The sequence below is a fragment of the Orycteropus afer genome, unplaced genomic scaffold (assembly GCF_000298275.1).
Source record: "Orycteropus afer afer isolate SDZICR_OR568_19922 unplaced genomic scaffold, OryAfe1.0 scaffold00136, whole genome shotgun sequence".
Classification (NCBI taxonomy): Eukaryota; Metazoa; Chordata; class Mammalia; order Tubulidentata; family Orycteropodidae; genus Orycteropus; species Orycteropus afer.
The window spans coordinates 1,715,778-1,742,768 of NW_006921723.1; the positions used below are offsets into that span (position 1 = coordinate 1,715,778).

Genomic DNA, 26,991 nt, shown 5'->3' on the forward strand with positions numbered 1-26,991 from the left:
ATCCATTTGTTGAAATATCTCAATGGGTATTCCGTCAATTCCCAGAGCCTTGTTCTTCACCAATTCTTTCATTGCAGCTTTGACTTCCTCCTTCAGTATCATTGGTTCTAGATCATATGCCACTTCCTGAAATGGATGAAGATCGACCAGTTCTTTTTGGTACAGTGATTCCTGAATCACTGGAAGGGATATCATAGCTGATGTTAGATGGATCTTGGCTGAAAGCAAAAAGTACCGGAAATATGTTTACTTCTGTTTTATTGACTAAGCAAAGGCATTTGATTGTGTGTATCATAACAAATTGTGGATAACATTGAGAAGAATGGGAATTCCAGCACACTTAATTGTGCTCATGAGGAACCTGTCCATAGACCAGGAAGCTGTCATTCAAACAGAACAAGGGAACACTACATGGTTTAAATTCAAGAAGGGAGTGCATCAGGGTTGTATCCTTTCACCATACTTATTCAATCTGTGTGCTGAGCAAGTAATCCTAGAAGCTGGACTACGTGAAGAAGAATGTGGCATCAGGATCGGAGGGAGACTCATTAACAACCTGAGATACACAGATGACACAACTTGCTGAAAGTGAGGATGACTTGAGACATTTACTGATGAAGATTGATGACTACAGTCTGCAGAATGAATTACACCTCAATATAAAGAAAACAAAAATCCTCACAACTGGACCAATAAGCAGCATCATGATAAATGGAGAAAAGATTGAAGTTGTCGAAGACTTCATATTACTTGGTTCTACAATCAACACCAATAGAAGCTGCAATCAAGACATCAGACAATGTATTGCATTGGGCAAATCTCCTGTAAAAGACCTCTTTCAAGTGCCAAAGAGCAAAGATTATCTCCTTGAAGACTAAGAGGCACCTACTCCAAACCATGTGTGGTAGTTAAGGTTGTTGCCAACTTGTCTGGGCCTGGTTGAGTGGCTGGGCAGCTGGAAGTAGTTATTCCCCATGATAAGACTGGCAATCAACTTCATGGTGGAACCTGCTGCAAGCAGCTGAGTGGCTGCATTAGGGATGTGATCTGCTTCCCGTATATAAGGAGAAGCTTTGGAATTGGTCTCTAGCCTTTTGGCACACTGAACCCTGCATGTAGCCAAGTCATTGTTCAATACCCTGCCATGCCCTGCCAACCATGAGACTTCACCTGGACTTGAATTAGTGGTCTGCCATGTTGTTGGTAACATTGGGACTGTGCCTTTTTACTTGCCAACCTTGGGTTTGTCAGCCTCAGCAGCTGTCTGAGTGAAGAAAACCTCCAGCTTCAGTGCGGTGGGAGCAGGAGGCAGAGCTGAAGCCCAAGGTTGAGGGGCTTTCACCCAGCCCCTAATGCCCGGCACTTTGAACTCAGATTTAAAGCCTCTAAAATTGTAAGAGAATAGACTCCTGTGTTATTCAAACCATCTCATTTATGGTGTATTTCTGTTAGAGCAGCACTAGGTAACCAAAACACAATTGTATTTCCAATCGCCTGGTATGCATGTGAGAGCTGACGATGAATAAGGAAGACCGAAGAAGAGTCGATGCTTTTGAGTTGTGGTGCTGGAGAAGAATGCTGAAAGTACCATGGACTGCTAAAAGAACTAACAGATCTGTCCTGGAGGAAGTGCAGCCGGTATGCACCTTGGAAGCAAGAATGGCCAGACTTCATCTCACCTACTTTGGTCATGTTGTCAGAAGGGACCATTCTCCGCAGAAGGATGTTATGCTTGGTAAAGTGGAGGGTCAACAATAGAGGGGAAGGCCCTCAATGAGATGGGTTGTCACAGTGGCTGCAGCAATGGGCTCAGGTATAGCAGGGATCGTGAGGCTGGCATAGGACTGGGCAGTGTTTCGTTCTTTTGTACGTAAGGTCGCTATGAGTCAGAGACGACTCAATGGCACGTAACAACAACAGTGCCCCCCCAACAAAAACTTTTCCGCCCCCCTCCTGGTAACCATAAATAATTTTTAGCTTCTATATATTGGCTTATTGCATGTAAGTGAGTCACACAATATTTGTCCTTATGCAACTGACTTATTTCATTCTGCATAATATTTTCAAGGTTCTTCCATGTTGTGGCGTGTAAGAGAATTTACTTTCTCTTTATGGCTGAAAGTATTCCATTGTCTGGATGGACCACATGTGTGTACCCATCACCTGTTGATGGACATTTGGGTTGTGTCACCTTGTAGCTCTTGTGAAAAGTGCTACAATGAACACTGGTGTGTGGGTTTTTCTTTGTGTTCCAGTATTTACCATTTTATATCCATCTAATGGGCCCTGGTGGCACAACAGTTAAGCACTTGGCTGCTAACTGAAAAGTTGGCAGTTCAAACCCACCCAGTGGCTCCAAGGGAGAAAGGCCTGGCCATGTGCTTGTGTAAAGATCACAGCCGTGAAAACCCTACCGGGCAGTTCTACTCTGTCCCGTGGGGTCTCTATAAGTCAAAAATCGCCTGGATGGCCCCTAACAACAACGACCCCTTGCAATTGCTTGATGTTGCCTTCTTTGACCATAACCTGGGTGTGCCGTTTCTCCTCCTGTGAATTGCTGGTGGGGTCCTTGGCCCACTGTCCCATCTGCTGGCAGTGTTTTTCTCACCGGCTGCCTCTGGCAGGTCTACTCATTCGGGGAGACACCGTGGGACCCGGAGCTGATGCAGACATGCTATCGCGAGGCTGAGCGGAATCGGGAGTGCCTGCGGCAGCTGGCTGCACCCTTTGGTTTCCTCGGGACACAGAGCCTAGTGTTTAGGGTCCAGGATCTCGCCCAGCAGGTGAGGAGGGCAGGAGCAAGCACCAGGTGTGTACTGGGGACATCAGGACACCAGGATGACAGAGAGGGGTCTGGCCTGCCCTCTAGCCCCCAGGATCACGAGCTCTGGATCAGGCAGTGACCACGCCAAGTGGGCAGGGCTGGGTCTCTCTCTCTCTCTCTCTCTCACACACACACACACACACACACACACACACACCCTGGTCCATTTCCAGCGACAGGAGGGCTTCCAGGAGGGCTTCCTGAGGAGGGCTTTTCCAATGGGACGGCAATTGGAGGAATGGGGGTGGGGCATATTTCAGGGAGAGGGAACATTAGGGACTAATGCTGGGAAGTGAGAGAGCTTGGCTGCTTTGGGAAGTAATTTAGAGAGCTTGGATTGTAGGTTTTGGTGGCTGGGTGATGCAAATGATTTGAGCTTGGCTGCTAACTTAAAGGCTGGCAGTTTGAACCCACCTAGTATGCTATGAAAGAAAAGCCTGGCAGTCTGCTTTCATAAAGATTGCAGCCAAGAAAACCCTGTGGAGCTCGGTTCTTCTCTGTAACATACGGGGTTTCCATGAGTCCGAGTCAGCTCCACAGCAACGGGTTTAAGGTTTTTTGGTTTTGTTTGGAGTGATGGAGGATGGGCTGGTGAGCTGGCAGGGTGACTACCACAAGGCCTTGAACACTGAGCTAAGAAGCCAGCTCTGTCCTGAGGCAATAGGGAGCCACAGCAGGTGTGTGAGCAGGGGAAGCACTATGACCTGATTCGTGGCTTAAGAAGCTCTGCCTGCCAAGAGGAGCAGGGGTTATTGGGGACAGGAGTGGAAGTGACAGAGAGGCCAGGGTAGCATCTAGAAGGGAGATGGCAGGGCTTGAACCAGGTGAACTGTTGGTGGGGTAAACAGTGTGTTTTGGAGGCCGAGGGGGGAGTATGTTGATGCATGAGGTGAGTGAGGGAGATGGGGATCTGGGAATGTCCAGGCTACCTAGCATAGTTGTTCAGTTTGTACACTGCACAAGGACATGGTCTGAGGGAGCTGAATTCCAGCCAGCTCACTTTTCACCAGGCCAGGCACCCTGGCCCTAAATCCCCCAGAAGGAGGGTGCTTTTTGCCATTGTTCACAGAGCTCCCCGCCCCCCCGATGTGGACTGACTACCCCCTAAGGCTGCAGTGTGGATGCTGGAGTCACCCAGCCCCTCCTTCCACAGCTCATGGCTGATGCCACCGCCACCTTCCTGCAGCTGGCCGACCAGTGTCTGACAGTGGCCCTGGACTGCCGGCAGGCTGTCCAGCAGCTGGAGAAAGTCAGGGGGCGTGTACTTAAGGTGAGGCCCGAGGGGCGCACTGGTGGGGCCTGGGGGTCAGACGGTCGATCACTGGAGGGCCACTCGGGTGTGTCCTACAGAAGTTCGAGTCCGATGGCAGATCGGCACAGAGGCGGTTCCTCCGTGAGTGGCTGGTGCACATCTTCCTGCCCTTTGTGCTGGGCCAGCTGGAGCCATGCTGCAAACGGGTGAGCTGATGGCGGCTGTGCAGGCACTTCGTGGAGTATGACTGAGCTCAGGGTCCCTGCCTTAGTTACCTAGAGCGGCTGTAACCGATTTACCACAGGTGGGTGGTCTTAACGAGCAGAAATTGATTTCCCCAGTTTGTGGTTACTGCTGTCCACTCAGCCTCTGACTCATGGTGACTCCATGCAGAACAAGATTAGACCTGTAGGGTTTTCAGTGGGTAATTTTTTAGCTGACTGCTGTGCATGGGGTCGCTATGAGTCGGAAACGACTCGACGGCACTTAACAACAACAACAACAATTTTTTAGAAGCAGATCACCAGGCTTTTCTTCCTAGTCTGTCTTAGCCTGGAAGCACCAGCAACATGCATCATAGCAATGCTGATAGGTGAATGGTGGCCAGGAGTTGAGTCCACGTGTTTTGGTCTTCTACTGCCGCACAAACAGAAATACCACAGGTGGATGCTTTGAACAAACAGGGATTTATTCTCTTACAGTTTAGGAGGCTGGAAGTCTGAGTTCAAAGTGCCAGCTCTAGGGACTGGGATAAAGCCCCTTGACCTTGGGCTTCAGCTCTGCCTCTTGCTCCTGGCCCACTGAAGCTGGAGGTGTCTCCACACAGGCAGCTGCTGGCTGCTGAGGCAAACAAGCCCAAGGTTGACAAGTAAAATGGCATAGTCCCAAGGTTATCAAGTAACATGACAAACCACTAGTTCAAGTCCAGAAACAGTCCCAAGATCAGCAGGCAACATGGCAGGCTGCTGAATGAAGACTTGGCTATATGCAGGGTCCAAGTGTGCCAAAAGCTCAGTGACCTTTCTCAAAGCATCTTCTTACCTACTGGGAGCAGACCACATCCCTAAGGCAGCTACTCAGCTGCTCACAGTAGATTCCACCATGGAGTTGATTACCAGTCTCATCATGGGGAATACTACATCCAGCTGCCCAGCCACTCAACCAGGTCCAGCCAAGATGACACATAACCTTAACTACCACACCGGGTCTCCCACATGCAATGTGAGGTTTCTGCCACTGAACCTCCACTGCCCCCCTTCTCATAGTTTAGGAGGTGAGAGGTGTGAATTCAGGAGGACAGCTGTAGAGGAAGGCTCTCTGGCTCCAGTCTGGGGGAAATCCTTGCTCAGCCTCACTCATCAAGAGTGGGCTTGGTGTTCCTTGGCGATTTCCCCCATTTGTATTGGCTTGTCTCTGTGCCTAATCTGCTCCTTTTACATCTCAAAAGTGATTGGTTTAAAACACACTGTACACTGATAGGGCCTCATCAACATAACAAAGAAAACTATTCCCGAATGGGATTACATCACAGGTATGTTGTTAGTTGTCATGGAGCCCATTCCCACCCATGGTGACCCCTGTGGGTAGAACTACTCCATAGGGTTTCCAGTGGTGGCGACCTTTCAGAAGCAGACGGACAGGCCTGTCTTCCAAGGCATCTCTGGGTGGGTTTGAATCATGTGCCACCCAGGGACTCCTTATCCACAGGTGTAGGAATTAGGTTGACAACTGTACTTTCGGAGGATATAGTTCAATCCATAACAGACTGTTAGAGACTTTTGCTCCCTGAGCTCTCAGGCTGGGTCAGGTGGCTTTTCTGGGCACCCACAATGCCCTGTTTCCCCACAAATGGACTTGTTGCTCTGTATCTGCCACGTGACAGCTGGGGGGTCTGATACATCGTGTGTCAGTGGTGACATGGCTGTGGAGACAATGGAGGAGGCTGATGGGGAGCCGTATGGGTGTGGGGGGGTCCCAAGTGATTAGGGAAGGTCTCAGTGAGAAGCTGACTATGGAGAATGGACCTGAGGGCACTAGCCACATCCCAGGTAGGTGTTCAGGGAGCAGGCGTAGCCCGTGGAAAGGCCCCGAGGTGGGGCTGAGCCCAGCGTGTCAGAGGAGCAGTGAGGGGGCAGGTGTGGCTGGTGCAGAGTGAGAGGGGGGAAATCACAGGGTGGGGCCACGTGGGACTCAGCGGCACAGACGGAGGTCTGACTTAGGTGTTCATAGGACTGGACACAGAGGAAGAGACTGTGGGTGGTCACAGTGGAGGCACCCACCCTTGTCCCAGCAAGTGGGGCTTTGCTCTGTCTTATTATTTTACTCCCTGTATCAGTCAGGGTTACAGAGAAACAGAACCAACAGAATATGTGTGTATATATATATATACATACACACATAGTCATATATATGTAGATATATACATGTGTACATGTGTCTATATCTGCTACACATCCCTTACAGTGATGTGTTGCTTAACATCCATGATACGTTCTGTGAAATAGGATGTTACATGATTTGGATATTGTGTGAACACCATATTATATGCAGGTGGTCCCCAGATTATGAACAAGTTAGGAGCTCTGGTGGCGTAGTGCCTAACACATTTGACAGCTAACCAGAAGGGTGGCGGTTCAAACCACTAGCCACTCCCCGGAAGGAAGACTGGGGAATCTACTTCCGCAAAGATACCACCTTGGAAATCCAAAGGGGGTTGTTATGACTTGGAGCTGACTCAATGGCAGTGAGTTTGGTTTTTAGGTTTTTTTTTGGTTCTGTTCCTAAGACTGTCTTTAAGTTGAATTTATGCCTAAGTCAGAAGAGTTAGGTGTGGTGCATATCTAATGTCAGTTAGTCAAATGTTTGTCTTAGTATATAGAATACAGTGTACCTTTCTATGCATCAAAAACATTAAAGAAACAATTCCAGATACAATAAAACAGCTTCAACATAATAATGTAGTAATAATAATAATGTTTGGATATTGGTTGCAAAGTATTGCCTGTTTGTTATTAACAAACCATCACATGTATCTTAAATTTTTAATATAATAGGCTTTACTGGGGGTCAGGACCATGGATGTATATACAGTTACACATTGCTCCAATGGACATTATATGGTACATGACTGTAACCATATACACATACATAGTTTCTATGTATATACAGGTATATATATGTATGTATATGTATCATAGAGTCCCTGGGTGATACAAGGTGTTCATGTCTTGGATGCTAGCTGAAAGGTGAAGGTTCAAATCTACCCAGAGGTATCTAGCAAGAAGGCCTGGAGATCTACTTCCAGAAAATCAGCAAATCAGCCATTGAAAACTATATGGAGCACAGTTCTAGGCTGACTCAATGGCAACTGTGTTTTTATATATATATAAAAAATATATATGTATTCTATCTTATCTATCATATATATATATATATATATGTATATATATATCTCAAGTAGATACACAGATAGAAAAGGAGAGATTTATTTTAAGGAATTGGCTCATGCAATGGTGAGGGTTGGCAAATCCAATTTGTAGGTCAGAAAGCAGGCTGGAGACTCCAGCGGGATTTCTATGGTACAGTCTTGAGACAGAATTTCTCCTCTTCAGGAAACATTTTGTTCTTAAGGACTTCAGCTGATTGGACCAGACCCACCTACATTCTCAAGGGTCATCTCCTTAGAGTCAACTGATTGTAGATGGTAATCACATCTATGAAACACCTTTCCAGCAACATCTGGACATTTAAGTAAATATCTGGGCACCACACCTGCCAGGTTGACACATAAATGAGCCCTCACAGCTCCCAACAACCCCATGGATCATGGAGTCCATTTTATTTTATTGGGATTTGGTTGAAAGTTTACAGAGCAAATTCATTTTCCATATAGCAGTTCACACACATTTCGTTTCATGGTATTGATCTCAATTCCCCGACAGCTCTCTTCCCACTTCCTCCCTGTGGTTACCTTCTCCTTGCATCCTTTTTTTCCTATGCCTTCTTGCCTTCTGAGCTTTTTTCCTGTGCAAATGCTGCCCTTCTGATCTCCCATGGTTGATTGTTCTCAGGAGTGTATCTTACTTGATATAAATGTTCACCTTCTAGGCCTGTCTATTGTTTGGCTGGAAGCCACAGGAGTGAGTTCAATTCCCAGCCCGAAAGGTGACTAGGGGCCATAGTCTCAGGGTCTCACCAAGCTCTATCAGTCCATGCAGTTTACATTATATATGAGGAAACCAAGGCTCAGAGCAGTTAAGACCATTGTCCTCTGTGCCCAGCCTATCTGGGCAGGGCTGGGGCGCGATCCTGTGTCTCGAGGCTCCAGAGTCCTGCCCTCCAGCCCAGCCCTCACAGCCTCTGTTCCAGGAGCTGCCTGAGGATGAGGGGGACATCCTTGCTGGGTGTGGCCAGGCCCTGACTGTTGAGGGCATCTACGAGGATGTTGTCCGAGGGGTCTTGCTTCAAAGGATTGACCGAGGTGAGTTCTGGGGCCCCCGTGGCCCAGGGGAGCCTGGCACCCCCCCGGCTGTATGTACTGAGCCCCAGCAGGGCTCCCATCACTTCTCACTTCCTTTTAACACTTGCCCTTTGACCTAGGGTCATATCTGGGACAGAGGGGGCCCAGAGTGGGGGAGGCCAGAGGGGCAGTGATGGAGGCTCCTGAAGGAGGGGGCATCAGAGTGAGGCCGTGAGGGATGCGTAGGAGTTCCCAAGATGACAACCAGGAGATAGGATTAAAAAATTGGGGCAGCCTCCTTTCAAGAAGATTAAAATCTTTAAAATAATACTTTTTTTTTTTTTTAATTAGGATTTGGATGAAGATTTACAGAGTAAATTCACTTTTCATACAGCAGTTCACATATACTTTGTCTCATGTCATTGACCAAAATTTACAATGCAGCAGCTCCCCTCCCACTTCCTCCCCATAGTTACCTCCTCCCAGTGTCCATCCCTTCATACTCTTCTGCACCCTGAGCTATCTCCCTGTGCATAAGCAGCCCTTCCTTCTCCCATGATTGTTCCCTCCAGGGCGTGTGTCTACTTGAGGTAAATGTTTAACTCACATGCCTGTACTTTGTTTGGCTGGAAACCACAGTTGTGGGTTCAATTCCAGACCTGAAGGGCAGCTAGGGGCCATAGTCTCAGTGGTTACACCAGGTTCCATTGGACCAGCAAACCTGGTCCCCACCTTCTTTTTTTTTTTTTTTGCCTCCAAACGATTTTGAGTTTTGTACCACATTGTTCTCCCTCTTTATGCAGGATCTCCTACATCCCTTCCAAGTGGATGGCAGTGGTAGCTGGGCACCATCTAGTTCTTCTGGTCTCATAGCTGTATAGGTTGCAGATCGGATGGTGTACCAGTCGCTAGGACTGATTGTTTCCCTTAATTTTGGTTTTCTTCTTTCTTCTTGACGAGGAGAGACCCGTTGTTGCATCTAGATGGCAGCTTCCTAGCTTTTAAGGTCCCAGTCGCTACTTGTCAAAGTAGTAGGTGGAACAATGTTTTGTATAGTATGTTATGCCAATTGAGCTTGATGTCCCCTGCGACTATGGTCCCAAGCCCGCAGGATCAACTACTCGGTCCCTCTGGGTAGCTGGCTGTGACCAAGTAATGACCATAACCTTGCCCCTTGTCAGCTCTACTATACACCTGGGAATTCTGATCAAATCTTTAAAATAATACGTTTTAAGGCCAATAATATTAAGAGGATATGTCAAAGGTGGGTAGAAAGAAAAATTACAAGGTGGTTTGATTCCTCCACGTAAATATTGTTCGCTGGTGAGATACTTAGGAACAGTCTAAATAAATTACTGATGCCAAAGTGAAGTACTTAAACCAAAATTAAATGAGAAAATTTAAAAAGCAGAGGAAAAATAAACCGGGGCCAGAAATTCACATTTATTCATCCAATAACCACTCCTTGTTTTTCTCAGGGCAGGTATTGGGGCCCCTGAGAGTTTTCAGATTTCGTGGGTATGCCTCTGAGGAGGGGGAGGCTCCTAGTCTGGGAAGAAGACCCCACAGTGCCTCTTCTCTTTCTTGGTCACATCATTTCCTTTATTCCTTAAAAGGAATAAATCATTATAACCCCCGTGATGTGTGCCCCACAAGGGGACTGTGAGTCAGAATCCACTCAGTGGCAGGGGGTTTGGTTTTGGTTTTGATGCAGATATGACTTTGTCAACATAACCAAAACAAAATAAAACCTCATCCCCCTGCTGTGGAGTCGGTTCTGACTCATAGTGACCCCCTTTGGGTTTCCAAGGAGGTAAATCTTCACAGAAGATTTCCTGGTCTTCCTTCTGCAGAGTGGCTGATGGGTTTGAACATCCAAACTTCTGGTTAGCAGCCAAATGCCTTAGGCACTGCACCATCAGGAAACCCTAATACCCAAAGAGATTGCATCTACAGGTATCGCCTTTCCAGTCTAGTGGATTCTGATTCATAGTGGCCCTACAGGACAGAGCAGAACTGCCTCATAGGGTTTCCAAGGCTGTAATTCTTACAGGGGGAGCCCTGGTGGTACAGTGGAGAAAGTGCTCAGCTGCTAACCCAAAGGTCAGCGGTTCGAACCCACCAGTTGCTCCATGGAAGAACGATGTGGCAATCTGCTTCTGTAAAGATTACAGCCTTAGAAACCCTATGGGGCCTTTCAGTTAGCATCTGAGTGCTTAGCCGCTGTGCCTTCAGGGCTTCCTTCCACAGGTATAAATCCAAGAAAACCAAACTCACTGCCATCGAGTCGGTCCTGACTCATAGCGACCCCTCCTTGGGTTTTTGAGGCAGTATCACTACAAAAGTAGATTGCCCAACCTTCCTTCCAAGGAGTTGCTGGTGGGTTTGACCTGCCAGCTTTCTGTTTAGCAGTCAAATGCCTTAGGCACTACGCCACCAGAGCTTCCTCCAACACATATTTGTTGGGAACAAATTCAATCTGTAACCCTGCATATGGTGCAAGTGGTGTGCAGGGCTGCCAGAGGAGAGGAGGCTGGTGGATGGCCAGGACAGATGGGTAAGGACTTGAGTAATAGGCAGAGGGAGGATTTAGAGTTTATGGTGCAGGCACTGGGGACCCATGGAGGGTGTGTGAGCAGAGGGTGACTATGGCTAGACTAGAAGCCCAGGAGGAGGCTAAGGGCATGGTCCTGGGCGCAAAGGACAGGACTGAGCAGAGACAGCTGCCACAGGGACAGAGCCCAGGTGTGAGGTGGAGGCAGGAGCTGGAGGTGCCCCAGTTGCTGGCGTGAGGGGCCACAACCCAGGGAGAGTGTAGAGAAAGGAGAGGGAGCACCAGGGGGGCCCCAAAGAGCCTATATTTGAAGGACACAAAGGAAGGAGGGGCATAGAAGGAGCAGTGTGGGAGAGGTAGGAGGAACCAGGGGATGGAACTGTCCTCAGCGACCAGGAGCTAAGCAGGAGGATGTGTCCTTGGTCTGTGGAGGCAGGAGGGAGGCAAACAAGAACTAAGTTCCCTTAGAATTGGGGGGATTTTATTTTATTTTTTTAAATTTTATTATGGTGAAAATATATACCAACTACCTACCCACAGCCATTGAGTTGGATCCAACTCATAGTGACCCCTCTTTGGGTTTCCGAGGCAGTATCACTACAGAAGTAGATTGCCTAACCTTCCTTCTGAGGAGTGGCTGGTGGGTTTGAACCTCCAGCCTTCTGGTTAGCAGTCAAATGCCATAGGCACTACACCACCAGAGCTCCTGTGAAAATATATAGCAAAACATATTCCATCTCGACCACTTCTACACGTACAATTCAGTGATATTTCTTACAGTCTTCAAATTGTGTCCTCATTCTTGCTATCCTTTCCAAATCATTTCACCACTGTTAACGTAAACTCAGTGCTCCATAATATGGGAAATTTTAAAGGGAAAAAGCCTGTCTTGAGATTGAAAAAGAAAATCCGGAAACAGGTAAACCCAATGCGTTACTGTCCCTAGAGGTTTGCCTTATGCCTAAGGCTGGCCATCTTCAATTGACTTGTGATGTCTTCCCCTAGTGCAGTGTTGCCAAGAACAGCCAGTCGGCGTGTCCAGGCTAGGTGAAGAGTGTGGGGATCTACTTTAAATGCCTGCCTTGGGCACAAGCGTGGGAAATAGACTACCTTTCTTTAGGAGTCTTGGTTGTGACATTTGCTGTCACCCTCTGCCATCTACTGGCCTCTCTGGGGAAATGTATGTATACCTTTCGCGGGTGGGCTTGTCTCGTTTCAGAGTTAAAAAAGGCCCTCGGTGTGAGCGACATGGCCTGTACTCCAGATGGCTTCTTAGATGCCCCATGGGACCAGGAGGAAGCAGGTGAGGGCCCCAACATCCATGGCTGTGACAGTGAATCTCTGGGGGGGCTGGGGTCTTGTGTCAGGGTACGAGGTGGTCATGGATGTAGGTTAGAGGATGGAATGGCATGCATCTTGTTTCCTGCCCTGCAGGGCTGGCCAAGTTCATGGCAAAAAGGGCGGTGGGGAACCATGGAGTGTGTTTAGCTATGGGGAAAAATAAAAAATAACCCACTGCCACCAAGTTGATTCCAACTCATAGTGACCTTATAGAACAGAGTAGAACTGCCCCCATAGGGTTTCCAAGGCTGTAAATCTTTACAGAAGCAAATACTGCCTTGTCTTTCTCCCACAGAGTGGCTGGTGGGTTCAAACTGCTAACCTTTTGGTTAGCAACCAAATGCTTTAGCCATTACATCACCAGAACCAGGTCTGGCATTCATGAGAGCTCAGCTGTCCAGAGCCAAGATGGTAATGAATTTGCATTCCATCTCATCTTGCTAGGACTGGATGGGGCTTCTCTCAGCAGCTCCTTCCTGTTCCCAACACTGGAAGGGGAGAGAGCAGGGGCAGAAACCTTGGGCTTGCAGTTGGCAAAGGCTCAGGGCTGGGGCCGGCTCACTCTGGTGTCTGTCTTGCCCTAAATGCGTGTCTATGCCTGTTCTGCTCTTTTTATACCTCAGAAGTGATTAGATTTAGGAGCCACTCGCTGCCCCCAACTCATGGCAATCCTGTGCACAACAGAACGTAACACTGCCCGATTCCGCACCAGCCCCACGATCAGTTGTGGATTGGGCCATCGTGATCCGCAGGGTTTCCACTGGCTGGTTTTTGGAAGTAGATCACCAGGCCTTTCTTCTTGATGCATTTTAGGCTGGAAGCTCTGCTGAAACCTCAGCATCCTAGCAACACGCAAGACAGGTGGTCATGGCTGTGCATAGGGGGCATTGAACTGGATCAGACCTGGGGCTCCCACATGGAAGTCAAGAACTCCAGCACCTATCACACACCAAATATGAGACATGCATGTTTTGTATCATCCTCATGACATTTTTCCATTTGACAGATGAGGAAACTGAGGCTCAGAGACAAGGATGGATTTGCCCCAGGCAGCCAGGCTCCAGCACCGAGGTCCAGCCTGTCTGCCCACTGCCTCCTGAGAGAACATTCCAGAGCTGAATCCACCTTCATTTCCATTGGATAAATATCTGCCAATGAAATTTCTGGACCAAAGCATTGCAGCATTTTCAAAGCTTTTGTAACCACCACCCCCTGCCCTGCTACCTCATTCTTCTCACCAGCAGCATTTCTGAGTTTTCTCCTGTCCTTTTTGAAACACCAGGAATTATCATAAAAGAAAATATTCTTTTTTAAGAGTCAAGTTGAGTAAATAAATAAATCTCAACATTGTTCTTCAAAAATTCAGAAGGAATTTATTTTGAATTTCTTTGATGACTGAATTGAACTTAAAAATTTTTTTTGGCCATTTATATATCTTTTTGTTGTTATTGTTAATTTCCTTTTTCATGGCTTTTCCCCATTTTTCTTTGGAATGCTTATATTTTTCTTATTGATGTCTAATAACTCTTTATATATTGAAGATACTAATGTTTTCTTACACAGTCTGAAATATTGTTTTCTCAGCTTGATCTGGGCATTTTGGGTTTGCATCTTGCTACATTTTTCACCTTGGAATAGAGATTCCTCCTGCCGAGAGTTAGACTTTTACTGACCCCTTCGACTCGCCAGAAAAGTATCAGTTCACAGGGCTTGGCGGCTTCTCCCATATCACAAGTTATACAGCTGCTTCCGGAGTGGGTTCCGGAGGGATTTTGCCTGATGGTCCTCTAGGTTCAGCTTTCAGAGGATATAGTTTCCTCCTATTCTGTTCCGGAGTTTTCAGCCCCTCCTAAAGGAAAATGTATCCTGACTTCCCCCCGCCTTCCTGAGATATTTTTACACTCCACAGCCTCGTCCAACTGGATCTTCTTTTCACCCAAGATATAGATGTTCATGCTGGAAATACTACAGCAAAAAAGAAATTGTCATCCCAACCCCTTTGAGAAAACCAGTCTGCCCTAGGGTATATATCCTTCCAGTCTTTTCTCATCATGTAGATGTGCAATACAGACGCAGGATCAGAAGCATGGGGCGTGACTTGTCACTTGTTTTCTTAATACGAAAGAGGGAGTCTCTGGGTGGTACACATGGTTAAGACTTCAGTTACTAACCCAAAGCTTGTTGGTTCGAACCCAGCCAGGGGTGCCTCAGAAGACAGGCCTGGTGATGTGCTTCTGAAAGGTCACAGCCTGGAAAACCCCGTGGAGCACAGGTCTACCCTTGCACAATGGGTCGCCATGAGTCAGAATCAACCGGTGGGTTGGTTTGAGTTGGTTTTCATATGAAAGAAAGATCTTTACCCACCAGATCCATAGAATGTAAGTTTGTTTTGAAGTTTTTATTATGGGAAATGTCAAACATACTTGTCTTAGCTTCCTGGGGTGGCCATAATAGAATACCACAAAGTGGGTGGCTCTAAAGAACAGAAACGTATTGTCTCGTGGTTCTGGAGGCTGGGCGTCCAGACTCAGGGCACTGGCAGGGCAATGCTCTCTGGCTCTCTCTAGGGGAGGATCCTTCCTTGTCTCTCTCAGTTATTGGCAGATGGAGTTTCAGCTTATAGACGGATCCTCACATAGGCTTGCTTCTGTGTGTGACTGTTTCTGTGTCTGTCCTTTTCTAAGACACCACTGAGAAGGGATTAGGAATAGGATCCACTTCACCCCAAACCACACTCACTGGCATCAAATTGATTTTGACTTATAGTGACCCCTACTGGGCTTCCAAGGCAGCCTCATCATTCTTTGGCAGAGTGGCTGGTGGGTTTGAACCACCAACCTCCTGGTTAACAGCCAAATGCCTTAACCACCACACCAACAGAGCTCCTTCACTTTACCCCAGTATGATTTTATTAACTGATAACATCTGTAAAGATAAAAACTATTTTCCCAAGCAAGGTCCCATAGGACTTCAACCTATCTTTTTGGGAAACATAATTCAATCCATAACGATACCCCAGAGAAGAGACCTCAGAGCCCCATGACGAGATTCAGCAGGGACCCACTTGGGGGGAGGCACCCCTGTCCCTCTGCTGCCCTCCCCGACTCCCAGGTCCATCTGCCCTCCCGTCATTTCCCAAGCAAAGATTGTGCCACCTGCCCTAAATATTAGGCCAGAATGTTAACTTGCACAAAAGATCATTGTAGGAAAAAGGTAGAAAACAGAAGCAAAGGAGAGGGAAGAAAGGGATGGGACGGGATGGGGCGAGTGTCACAGAACCCCACCAGCCTTGCTTCAGGGGCTCATCTGGTCAACCCGGTTGCCACCTAGGCAGCTCTGACTCCTGGCAATGCCACATGCATCGGAGCAGAAAGATGCTCCACAAGCTTTCAAAGGTCGATTTTTCTGAGGCAGATCATCAGGCCGCTCTCCCAAGATGCCTCCAGGTGGACTCCACCACCAGTCTTGAACTGCCAACCTTCCGTGTTAGCAGCCATGCACATGAACCACCTGCAGGGTCTCCTGGTCATCCCACATTTTACTTCCTAAAGCTCCAAGCTCCCCCTGTCCCACCCACGAATAAGGACACATGCCCTGTGCCCTTAAGTTTAAGAAACTACTTATTTTTTACATCAATAAATATATATCTGTGTATCGTTTTTAAAACTTAATGCTTAAGGATGACATAAAATATGATGTCTAGATGGATTAAAACATACGTCTGAGTATTGGAGAGCAACCCTCTGGTAACATTTCCATCTAAACCCAGGCCTCACCCATTCCAGCATGGTTGGGTTCCATCTTTAAGCCCACCCTGCGCGGGTCCATTATGATCTCATTTTACAGATGAACAAACTGAAGCTAACACTGTGAGCCCACAGAGGAGGTTGTATTTGAACCTGGGTTTGCAGACTCCGGGGCCTGACCACTTAATGCCCAAAGATCTCCAACATCATGGAAAACGGGATGGTTAAAACCCATTTCACAGCCAAGGAAACTAAGACACAGACTTTCAGGCTCCAAACCACGTGATAATTCCCCAGGTCTACCTGGTGGCCTAACCCAGGACTTATTCAAATGGACGTTGAATGGTGTTCAGGGAGGGAGTCCTTGCGGCAGAGAGATTAGAGAGAGGGACTGCGCTGGACAGAGGCAGTCGGGGCTGCAGCACCTTTAAGGCCCAGTGGCCACGTCCGGACCGTGGTTTTGGAGGGTTCTGTGCCTTTAAGGTGAGAGGAGACGGGCCTTGGAAGGCGACCCTGAGGCCTGACGTCACGCCAGGCACCTCCCCTACATCCCAACAACTGCTTTAAGGCGCGGCGGAGTCGGCCGGCAGGAAAGCGGCTTAAAGGCGACGCGTGGCGCGATGGCGGTATCCCCACGGGCGGCCAGGCGGCGCGGACGGCCGATTCTGGCGCTGCTGCTGCTGCTGGTATCGCCGCCCCTCGGCGGCCCGCTGGGCGCCTCCGCCTACTTCCCGGAGGAGCGCTGGACTCCGGAGTCCCCACTGCAGGCGCCGCGCGTGCTAATCGCGCTGCTGGCGCGCAATGCGGCCCCCGCCCTGCCCGCCACTCTGGGCGCCCTGGAGCGGCTGCGGCACCCGCGGGAGCGCACGGCGCTATGGTGAGCCGCTTGCCTGGGAACCCATGGGGTGGCCCGGGCCCTGACGCTGCCGCCTGATCCCTATTACGGCGGATTTACATTTCACTCTGCAGTTGACCCCCCCCCCCACTACTGTTAGGCCAGGCCCTGACCTGCCAGCTGATCCCTGCCTTATGACCCCAACTGGAGTGGGCCACCACGCACTGACCCTGCATGCTGTTCCCCAGTGGGCGGCCCATTAGGGCAGGTCATATTGGATCCTGCTTGCTGTCCCACACTTTTTGTCCTAACCCCCTCCTTCACATTAGTGTGGAAGAGGCCTGGTTCTGTGTGCTGTCCCCCATTGGGTTGGGCGGGGCCGGGGTGGTGGTGGAGGGAGACACTAATCCTGCTTGCTGTCTCTCATCAGGGTGGGTCCACATTGCTCCCTCATGTCTGACCCCCCAATGGGGGCCCAGGTCCTGCCCAGTCTTCTGCCTCTGTTGGCATGGCCCAGGCCCAGGGGAGACCTCTGCTTGTTGTCTTACCCCTAAAATCCAAGGATGTGAGGACCAGCTTTATGCCTGTGGTCCCCAGTAGGGAGGTTAGGGCAGTCCCCAGTAGGGAGGTTAGGGCAGACCTAGCTGCCTGGGACTAACTCTCTAACTCCTCCTGCTTGTGGGGCTGCCCAGGAGAACCTGGGCCTGTGGCCTCTCCCATATTTGGCTCCCATCACCCTTGCCCTAATGGGGAGTCCTGCCCTGCTCCTCTTGACACATGTGCCCCCACTGCCCCTTCCGAGTTCAAGGACCCCCATCAGACTCCTGCCCTCCCCAACCGAGCAGCAGTGTGGGTGGGGAGATGGCTGAGGGGGGAAGGGAGGAAGTGGATCCTGCCTGGAAAGGGATGCATGTGTCTGTTGCAGTCAGGCAGAGCCTTGAGGAAGCCTCAGACTGGGGACTTGGCGTCTCTTGCCTCAGTTTCCTCATCTGGAAAATGGGGATATTACTGTAACTCTTTTCTTGGGTTTGTCTCTGAGGATTAAGCAGTGTGAAACCTTCAGTGCCGTTTACTGGGACCAGAGCTGCAATTAGCGTTGTTCTCATTTTGGGCCTGGTTATTACTGTCATCACTTCTGGGATTACCGTTGACTCAATACGAACATATTGGGGGAAATTAGCTCTGGGCTCCTTAGTCAAAGCAGACTCACAAATGTACCCTTTTCCCTCCATTCCAGGTCTCCTAGCCCTTGATAATCCAAGCACGCAGTTGGTGCTGAACAGATGTTTGTTGAATGAATGCTTGACCACAGCCTGCTCTGGGGAGGTGTTACGAGAGAATTAGGAAAGGCTGGGTGGGGGTTAATTTTTTACAAACTTGCACATGCTGAGTCCCAAGAAGTGGTCATAAGACCCTAAAGGCTTTTAAACCAACAATCGCTAATTGTGGGTCCTTTTATCACGCCCAGGTTACAGATGAGGGAACTAAAGCAGGGGGAAGGGAAACATCTTGCCCAGGACCGCACAGCTAGTGGGGACTGAGCCAGGATGTGGATTCTGAGTGGCCTCACCACTGCCTGGTCCTGCCTCAGTCTCCCTGTCCACACTGACTGCGCCCCTCTAACTGCAGGGTGGCCACAGACCACAATGTGGACAACACGTCTGCCGTGCTGCGGGAGTGGCTGGTGGCTGTGAAGAGCCTGTACCACTCTGTGGAGTGGCGGCCGGCCGAGGAGCCCAGGTGAGCAGATTGGCCCTGCCCCTGCTCACATACCCTCCATGGCTCCCTACTGCTCCAGGATGAAACTCTAGCCTCTCAGCCCAACTCTGCTACCTTAAACTCTGGCTGCTCTTATCTGTCCTCACCTTCAACAAAGGGCTATAATCTCTCTCCAGACCTTTGCCCTAGCCATTCTCTCTACCTGGAGTTTTCTCACTCCTTATCTCTCTGGAGGACCCCATGGCTTTGTTCCTGTCTCAGTCTCAACCCCAGGATGGCTTTGCTTCCTTGTAACCCCCTGGGTGGAGTGGGCCCCTGGCTCCTCTCACCTTTCAGTGTTTGTCTCTCTCTTCCTTCTTTTCCCTTCCTCTCCCACCTACTGGAGACAATGGTGGTTGGGGGTAGAATGTGCTCCCCTTCCATGCCGGATTGATCGACCCGGAGACCAGATCGACCCAACCCGGCCAGTCAGCTTCATGTGCCGCCCCCACTGTTCTGTCCCTCGAGGCTTGTGTGTTGATATTGAACAGGGTTCAGCAGAGCTTCCAGAATGAAATGGACTAGGAAGAAAGGCCTGCCAATCAACATCCAAATATCAGCCAGTGAGACCCTGTGGATCACACTTGATCCACAACCAGTCATGGGGATGGTGCAGAGCAGGCAGGGTTTCGTTCTGCCGCATGTGGGGTCACCGTGAGTCGGGGGTCCACTCTGTGGTACCCACCCACGGCTCGGACACACTCGGGCTCCAAGTGTTTTCCTGTTCTGTGCTCTTCTCCTGTCCCATTGGCTCCCCTCCATGCTGGAGAACACCCTTGTCTGGCATGTGAGGCCCCTTCTCCCTCCACCCCCACCCTTACCCCTATCCCAGCCACACTGAGCTTTCTGTAGCCTCCAAATCGCCATCTAACTTTGTCTGCTCTGGACTTTGCACATGCTGTGCCCTTGCCTAGAGTCCCTGGGTAAAAACACAGTTAAGCACCCAACTACTAACCAAAAGGTAAGAGGTTCAAGTCTACTCAGAGGCACTTGGGAGAACGGCCTGGTGATGTATGTCCTGAAACTCAGCCATCGAAACCCCGTGAGGCACAGTTCTCTGACACATGGAGTTGCCAGGAGTCAGGGTTGATCAGGGGCACCTGGGCTTTTCTTAGTGCTTCTACCTGACACACACACCCCCTCCCCTCCTCTTCTCTCCTTGCTTGTTCCTTCCTATCCTCCAGCTCCAGCTGACACATCCCCTCCTCCAAGAAGTCCTCTCTGACTACCCCCAAGGCACTCAGACACTCTGTGGGCTCCAGCATCACCTGTGCCTCCTGTGTCATAGATGCTTCCCTACAGGTCCTACCCAGACGAGGAGGGCCCCAAACACTGGTCCGACTCACGCTATGAGCACGTCATGAAGTTGCGCCAGGCAGCCCTGAAGTCAGCAAGGGACATGTGGGCTGACTACATCCTGGTGAGTTCCTCTACTGGGTCCTGGAAGGTCTGAGGGGTTCCCAGGAGAAGATTCTACAGTGGGGTGCAAGGACTATCCTTAACCCCGTTTTACACAGGAGGATACTGAGGCTCTGAGAAGGGGAGTGAGTTGCACAAAGTAGCCCACCTGGAGTTCGATCCTGGGCTACCCCCCGTGGTTGGACCCTTAAGTCATCTCCACTCTTATTGCCACCATAAATGACATCAGACCTCTGTACACCCCTTCCCCTGATGACACCTGGGTCACTTCCCAGAAGTGGGAGGACAGGGTTGGGCAGGGGGGCGTTGGAGACATTGAGTTGCTGAGGCTGGACTTTCACTTCTTCCTCCTGGGTCCACAGCGTCTTTTGGAAGGAAAGGGAACTGTTGAGTCTTGAACACAATAATGTTGAGATCCGTGTCCATATGTCACAGGCCTCCAGGCTTCCTGTAGGCTGCCTTTTACTTTTTTTAAATTGTGATTGAGTGAAAGTCTGTGGCACAAATTAATTTTCCATATACCAATTAATACACATTTTATTTCATGACATTGATTGCAATCCCCACAATGTAACAGCTGTCTTCTCACTTCCTCCTTGTGGTTACCTTTTCCATGTGTCCTTTTCTGTGCATTCCTGCCCCCTGAGCTGTATCCCTGTGCAAATACTGCACTTTGGATCTCCATAGTTGATTGTTCTAAGAAGTGTATCTATGTGGTGTAAGTTCACCTTATGTGTCTGTCTATTGTTTGGCTGGAAGGTACGGGCGCACAGGGTGAGTAGCGGCCATAGTCTCATGGAATTCACTAGTCTCTGTCAGACCAGTAAGCTTGGTGTTTTTCATGTTGAGTTTTGTTCCACATTGTTCTCCCACTCTAGCCAGGATCCCCTACATTGATTTCTGAGTGGTTGAAGTGGGAGCCAGGCCACCATCTAGTTCTGGCCTCGGGGTCATGTAGGCTGAGGTTTGCATGGTCCACTAGTCCCCTGGACTAATTGTTTCCATGTGTCTTTGGTTTTCTTCATTCTTCTTTGCTCTGAATAAGGAGATACCAGTTGTTGCATCTAGTTGGCCGCTTGGAAGTTTTTAAGACCCCAGTCACTATTCACCAAAGTAAGATGTAGAGCAGTGTTTCTGTGTAGTATGTTATACCAGTTAAGCTTGATGTCCCCCGTGACCATGGTCCCAAGCTCCTGTGAGCTCCCTTAACCTAGGTGTGATGCTTCCTGGTTTTCTCCCCACTGTAGCTGGGGAGGGTGCTGTGGGCTGGGCCTGGCTCACCATGGCAGTTGAATGCAGTAGCAACAGCCTGACAATGCCTCTGGTTGCTTCTATCCCAGGGCTAGGCCCTGAGCTGTGGTCAGAACCTTCTTTATTTATTAATCAGCATATGTCTCCAAGCCCTGATGGCATGCTGGGCCTCTGCAGGGCCCCTGGGACACAGCAAGGATTAGCACAGGCGCAGCCCACGCGGAAAGGTGGACATGACCGGAAAGCAAGCAAAAAGAATGCACCAGGGAATATCCTAAGGCAGCCTGTGCTGGGAGGACATTGTCAAATGGTGATGAGATGGCATGACCAGGGTGGGGCCTCCCTGAGGAAGGGCCATGAGCTGAGACTGTAGGAGAGAAGGAGCAGCCTGGGGAAACAGTGTTCCGGGCAGAGAGAACAGATGGGGGCAGACTGGAAGCATTCCAGGAATGGTCAGGGGGCCAGAGTGGCTGGACAGAGTGAGCAGGGAGGGGAGCGGAAGAGATGAGGTGGATGTGGTGGGCTGGAGCCGGACCATGCAGGCTGATGGAGAGATGTTGCTTTTATACTGAGGGTCCTGGGGAGCCATGAAGGGTTTGGAGCAGAAGGGGGCTGTCGTCGCATTTATGATTTTTAGAAGCCCACTGTGGCTGCTGTGGGAACCGAGACTGTCAGGGTTAGGGATGGAGTGGCAGCAGGCCAGGGCATTGGTTGTGTTAATTCCTTCTGAGGGAGGGTCTGTCCCATCCTCTGTCCTGGCTTCAGGTAACAGACAGCGATCCTTGGCATTCCTTGTCTTGTACATGCACCGCTCCAATCTCTGCTGTCTTCCCTCTGTCCCTCTGTTACTTCTTTATGATAAGGACACCAGTCATATAGGGCTAGGAGCAGCCCTACTCCAGTGTGACCTCATGTTACCCTAACTGATAACGTCTGCAAAGACCCTATTTCCAAACAAGGTTACATTCACAGGTACAGGGGTTAGGTCTCCAACATAATTTTTTGTTGGACACAGTTCAGTCGGAGCTGTCAGGGTTCTGTCTGGATCACCCTGCTCGCTATGCCAAGTGTTTCGAACCAAACGCACTGGCGCCGTGTCGCTTCTGACTCACAGCGCCCCTAGAGGACAGAGTAGACTTGTCCCAGAGGGTTTCCAAGGCTGTGAATCTACAGAAGCACACTGCCTCATCTTTTTCCCATGGAGCAGCTGGTATGTTTGAACCACCAACCTTTTGGTTAGCAGCCAAATGCTTTAACCACTGTGCCACCAGGGAAATCTCAGCTTCCCTTCCCTGCTCAGTCCAGACCCCAGCTGCTCTGTCATCCTCATTCACCTGGGGCCAGGGCAGCAGGTGCTGGCTTTGCCTCTCTCACCCCCACCCACCCAGGGCCTGTTGAGGGCCTGGCTCCATCTGTGTTTGAGGTCCGATCATCTGATAATCCCATGATCCTTTGGAAGGGCTCAAAGGCCAGGGAGAGGGCTATCTTTAATCTACCAGATAAAAGGATGGAAACACATACATGACGAGGGCTGGGAGGGGTCTGGCTCAGAGCTCCCACATCCTCAGGGGACACGCTTACCCTCCCCAAAGCAGATGTTCACAGTCTCCACACAGGAAGCCCCACTAAGCCTCTGTCCGCCAAGGCCTTCATCGGCTTCACCATGTGGCCGTGACGTCACACTTCCTGAGGCTTAGCCAGCACAGGCCCCCAGGTTGGCCCTCTGGTCTGGTCAACCCCTACCCATTGGCCTCAGGTACGGTCCTACTTTGAGGAACCAGGATCACAGGCCAAATTGTTCATAGCAAAAGGTGTCCCCAGCTTTCACAGTCCATAATGGTGCTAAATCAGAAGACCGCTATAAGAGGAGGCTTGGGTGGGCGGTGACAAATCCTTTGGTGGGGGTCACCGAGCCAGGAGGCACAGAGGTGGGACAGGGGTCACCCTGGACTGTCTGCACAGGGCCACCTTGCCCTCCTTCCTTGGGTTTTCGTTTCATGATTTGAGCTTGGCTGGGTTTTACTGCTTTTTCCCACAAACCTGGGTGGAGCTCAAGGTGTTAGTTCAAAACTCAAAGCCACTTTTGACACAAAATGGTATTTTTGTGAGTGCAGACTTTGAAAATTTCACACTCGAATATGAAGTTGTTTGTCTAATGTTTTTAAATTTTTATGAGAAAGACTTTTTTGTTTGTTTTTAACAAAAGCTATTGATGTTAATTTTAGAGAAAAACATAAGAAATACTATTGTAGGTAAATATATAAGAGAAACTATAAAAGTTATAAGAAAAATAAGTAAGAGGGGAAGGAAAACAAATGATACACTCTTTCCTCCCAGAGGGACCCGTTTTCTGGCTGTGTGGTTTTTTTTTTTTTTTTAGGTGTACTTTATATAGCATAAGATTAACCATTTATAAGAGAGCAGTTCAGTGGCATTTAGTTAGTTTACAAGGTTGTACAGTAGCCACCTCTGTCTAGTTCCAGAACATTTGCATCACCCTAAAGGAGACCCCATGCCCAGTTGCAGTCGCTCCCGCCCCTCCTGCCCTCAAGCTCTAGGCAACCACGAATCCACTTTTCCTTCTCTGTGGATTTGCGTGTTTGGGACATTTCATATACACAGGGTCAGACGGTGTGTGGTCCTTGGTCACTGGCTTCTTGCACTGAGCGTAAATACAGCTCTGGAGGCCAGAAGCCTGAAATCAGTGTTGGCAGGATCGAGTCCCTCTGGACCCCAAGGAGAGGGTCGTTCCTTGTCTTTAGCTTCTGGTGGGCCCAGGCTTTCCTGGGCTTGTGGCCACATCTCTGCCTTGGTCTGCACATGGCCTTAGTCTCTGTGTCTGGAGGTGCTGCCCATTTTTCTTTATCATGGTGAAATATTCACAACAGAAGTTTGCCATTTGGACCTTTTTTTTTTTTTTTAATTGTGATTTGGGTGAAAGTTTACAGAGCAAATTCACATTCCATACAGCAGCTCACATGCACTTTGTCTCACGATATTGACTACAATTTCCCACAATGCAACAGCTCCCCTCCCACTTCCTCCCCATAGTTACCTCTTCCCTGTGTCCATCCCTCCATGCACCCCTGCCCCTTGAGCTGTCTCTCTGTGCATACACAGCCCTTCTTTTCTCCCATGATTGTCCTCTCCAAGGAGTGTATCTACCTCAGGTGAATATTCAACTCATATGCCTATCTTTTGTTTGGCTGGAAGCCACAGGCGTGGGTTCAATTCCAGACCTGAAGGGCAGCTAGGGGCCGTAGTCTCAGTGGTTCCACCAGGCTCTATCAGACCAGCAAACCTGGTCCCTTTTTTTTTTTTTTCTCTCTCCAAATGATTTTGAGTTTTGTTCCATATTGTTCTCCCTCTCTATCCAGGATCTCCTACATAGATCCCCCCTGTGGTTGACAGTGGTAGATGGGCACCATCTAGTTCTTTTGGTCTCATAGTCATATAGGCTGAGGATGACATGGTGTACCAGTTGCTAGGACTAATTGTTTCCATGAATTTTTGGTTTTCTTCATTCTTCTTTGCTCTGGACAAGGAGAGACCCATTGTTGCATCTAGGTGGCTGCCTGCTTGCAAGCTTTTATAATCCCAGTTGCTACTCACCAAAGTAGGAGGTGGAAAAATGTTTCATGTAGTATGTTACACTAGTTGAGCTTGGCGACTATGGTCCCGAGCCCACAGGTTCATCTCAGTCCGTCTGGGTAGCTGGCTGTGGCCAAGAAGTGACTACAACCTTGTCCCTTGTCAGCTCAACTATACACCTGGGAATTCTTACAGAACATACAAATACGCTTGTAGAATCATTGTCTGCTAACCCTATACATGAGATTTGGACCATTTTTAAGTGTACAGTTCATTGACATTAATTACGTGTTGTACAGCCATCACATCTAGCCATTTCTAAGTTTTCATCACCCTCAACAGACACTCAGTGCCTCTTCAGCAGTAACTTCCTCTTCTCTACTCCTTCCCTCTGTTAACCTGTAGTAAACTTGGGTCTCTTTGCCAGAAAACCTAACCTGTTGACATCAAGTCGATTCTGACTCAAAGTGACTGCCATTGGGATTCTGTAAATCTTTACAGAAGTAGATTGCCCCATCTTCCTTCCACGGAAGTGGGTGGTGGGTTTGAACTGCCAACCTTCTAGTTAGCAGGCAAATGCCTTAGGCACTGCACCACCAGAGCTTATACCCACTGCTGTCGAGTTAGAGCCAACTCATAGAGACCCCTCCTTGGGTTTCTGAGGCAGTATCACTATGGAAGTAGATTGCCCAATCTTTCTTCCAAGGACTGGCTGGTGGGTTTGAACTGCCAGCCTTCTGGTTAGCAGTGAAATACTATGGATTTGCTTATTCTAGATGTTTCAGTAAGTGGGAGCATGTAATATTTGCCCCTTTGTGTCTGATTTCTTTCACTTGGCATCATGTTTTCAGGTTCATCCTCATTTAGTGTGTATCAGAGCTTCATTCCTTTTCATGACTGAGTGATACAGTCCATTGTGTGGATGGACCACACTGTGTTTATCCAGCATCTGTTGGTGGACACTTGGGTTATTTCCACCTTTTGGCTCTTATGAATAGTGCTGCTATGATGTTGGTGTGCAAGTCTCTGTCTCAGCTTTGGGCTTTGGCTTTCAAGTCTCTTAAGTCACATGGTAATTCCATGCTTGACTTTTTGAGGAACCCACACTCTTGAGTAACAGTTGTACCATTTTACATTCCCATCAGCGATGCATGAGCTTTCTGCTTTATCATTTCCTTGCCAATACTGTATTTTCTGATCCTAGTCACCCTAGCAGATGTGGTATTTCACTGTTATTTTGATTTGCACTGCCCTAATGACTAATGAGGAGCTCTGGTAGCATAGTGGCTAAAGCACTTGACTGCTAACCAGAAGGCTGGCGGTTCAAACCCACCAGCCAGTCCTCGGAAGGAAGGTTGGGCAGTCCTACTTCCGTAGTGATACTGCCTCGGAAACCCAAGGAGGGATCACTATGAGTTGGGGCCGACTCAACGGCACATAACAACAACAACAACAAAAATGACTAATGAGTAAGGAGCTCTGGTGGCATAGTGGGTAAAGCACTTGGTTGCTAACCAGAAAGTCAAGTGGTTCAAACTCACCAGTTGCTCCTCAGGAGGAAGATGAAGCAATCTGCACTTACTCAGCTATGCCAAGAAATTTGGAAGACAGCTACCTGGCCAACTGACTGGAAGCGATCCGTATTTGTGACCATCCCCAAAGTTGATCCAACAGAATGCGGAAATTATTGAACGATATCATCAATATCACACACAAGTAACGATTTGCTGAAGGTAGTTAAAAAATGGTTGAAGCGGTGTGTCGACAGGAAACTGCCAGAAATTCAAGTCAGATTCATAAGAGGATGTAGAACAAGGGACATCATTGCTAATGTCAAATGGATCTTCACTGAAAGCAGAGAATACCAGAAAGTTATTTATCTGCGTCTCATTGAGTGTGCAAAGGTATTTGACTATGTAGATCATAACAATTATGGATAACATTGCAGAAAATGGGAATTC

At 48.9% G+C, this 26,991-nt stretch overlaps 2 protein-coding genes across 2 annotated transcripts in view; both read left to right on the top strand.

The window, feature by feature from the left end:
• The window catches only part of NIBAN3 (niban apoptosis regulator 3), a 31,631-nt gene extending 18,082 nt beyond the window's left edge, over window positions 1-13,549 (top strand). Inside the window, exons 9-14 of the mRNA XM_007945340.1 lie at window positions 2,625-2,783; window positions 3,978-4,094; window positions 4,175-4,282; window positions 8,445-8,556; window positions 12,309-12,392; window positions 13,437-13,549. Of these exons, the coding sequence (XP_007943531.1) occupies window positions 2,625-2,783; window positions 3,978-4,094; window positions 4,175-4,282; window positions 8,445-8,556; window positions 12,309-12,392; window positions 13,437-13,549 (693 nt within the window). The remainder of the gene's footprint in view (window positions 1-2,624; window positions 2,784-3,977; window positions 4,095-4,174; window positions 4,283-8,444; window positions 8,557-12,308; window positions 12,393-13,436) is intronic.
• Window positions 13,550-16,796: 3,247 nt separating this feature from the next.
• Window positions 16,797-26,991, top strand: part of COLGALT1 (collagen beta(1-O)galactosyltransferase 1) — a 34,664-nt gene continuing 24,469 nt past the window's right edge. Inside the window, exons 1-3 of the mRNA XM_007945341.1 lie at window positions 16,797-17,053; window positions 18,641-18,751; window positions 20,072-20,189. Coding sequence (XP_007943532.1) covers window positions 16,797-17,053; window positions 18,641-18,751; window positions 20,072-20,189 — 486 coding nt within the window. The remainder of the gene's footprint in view (window positions 17,054-18,640; window positions 18,752-20,071; window positions 20,190-26,991) is intronic.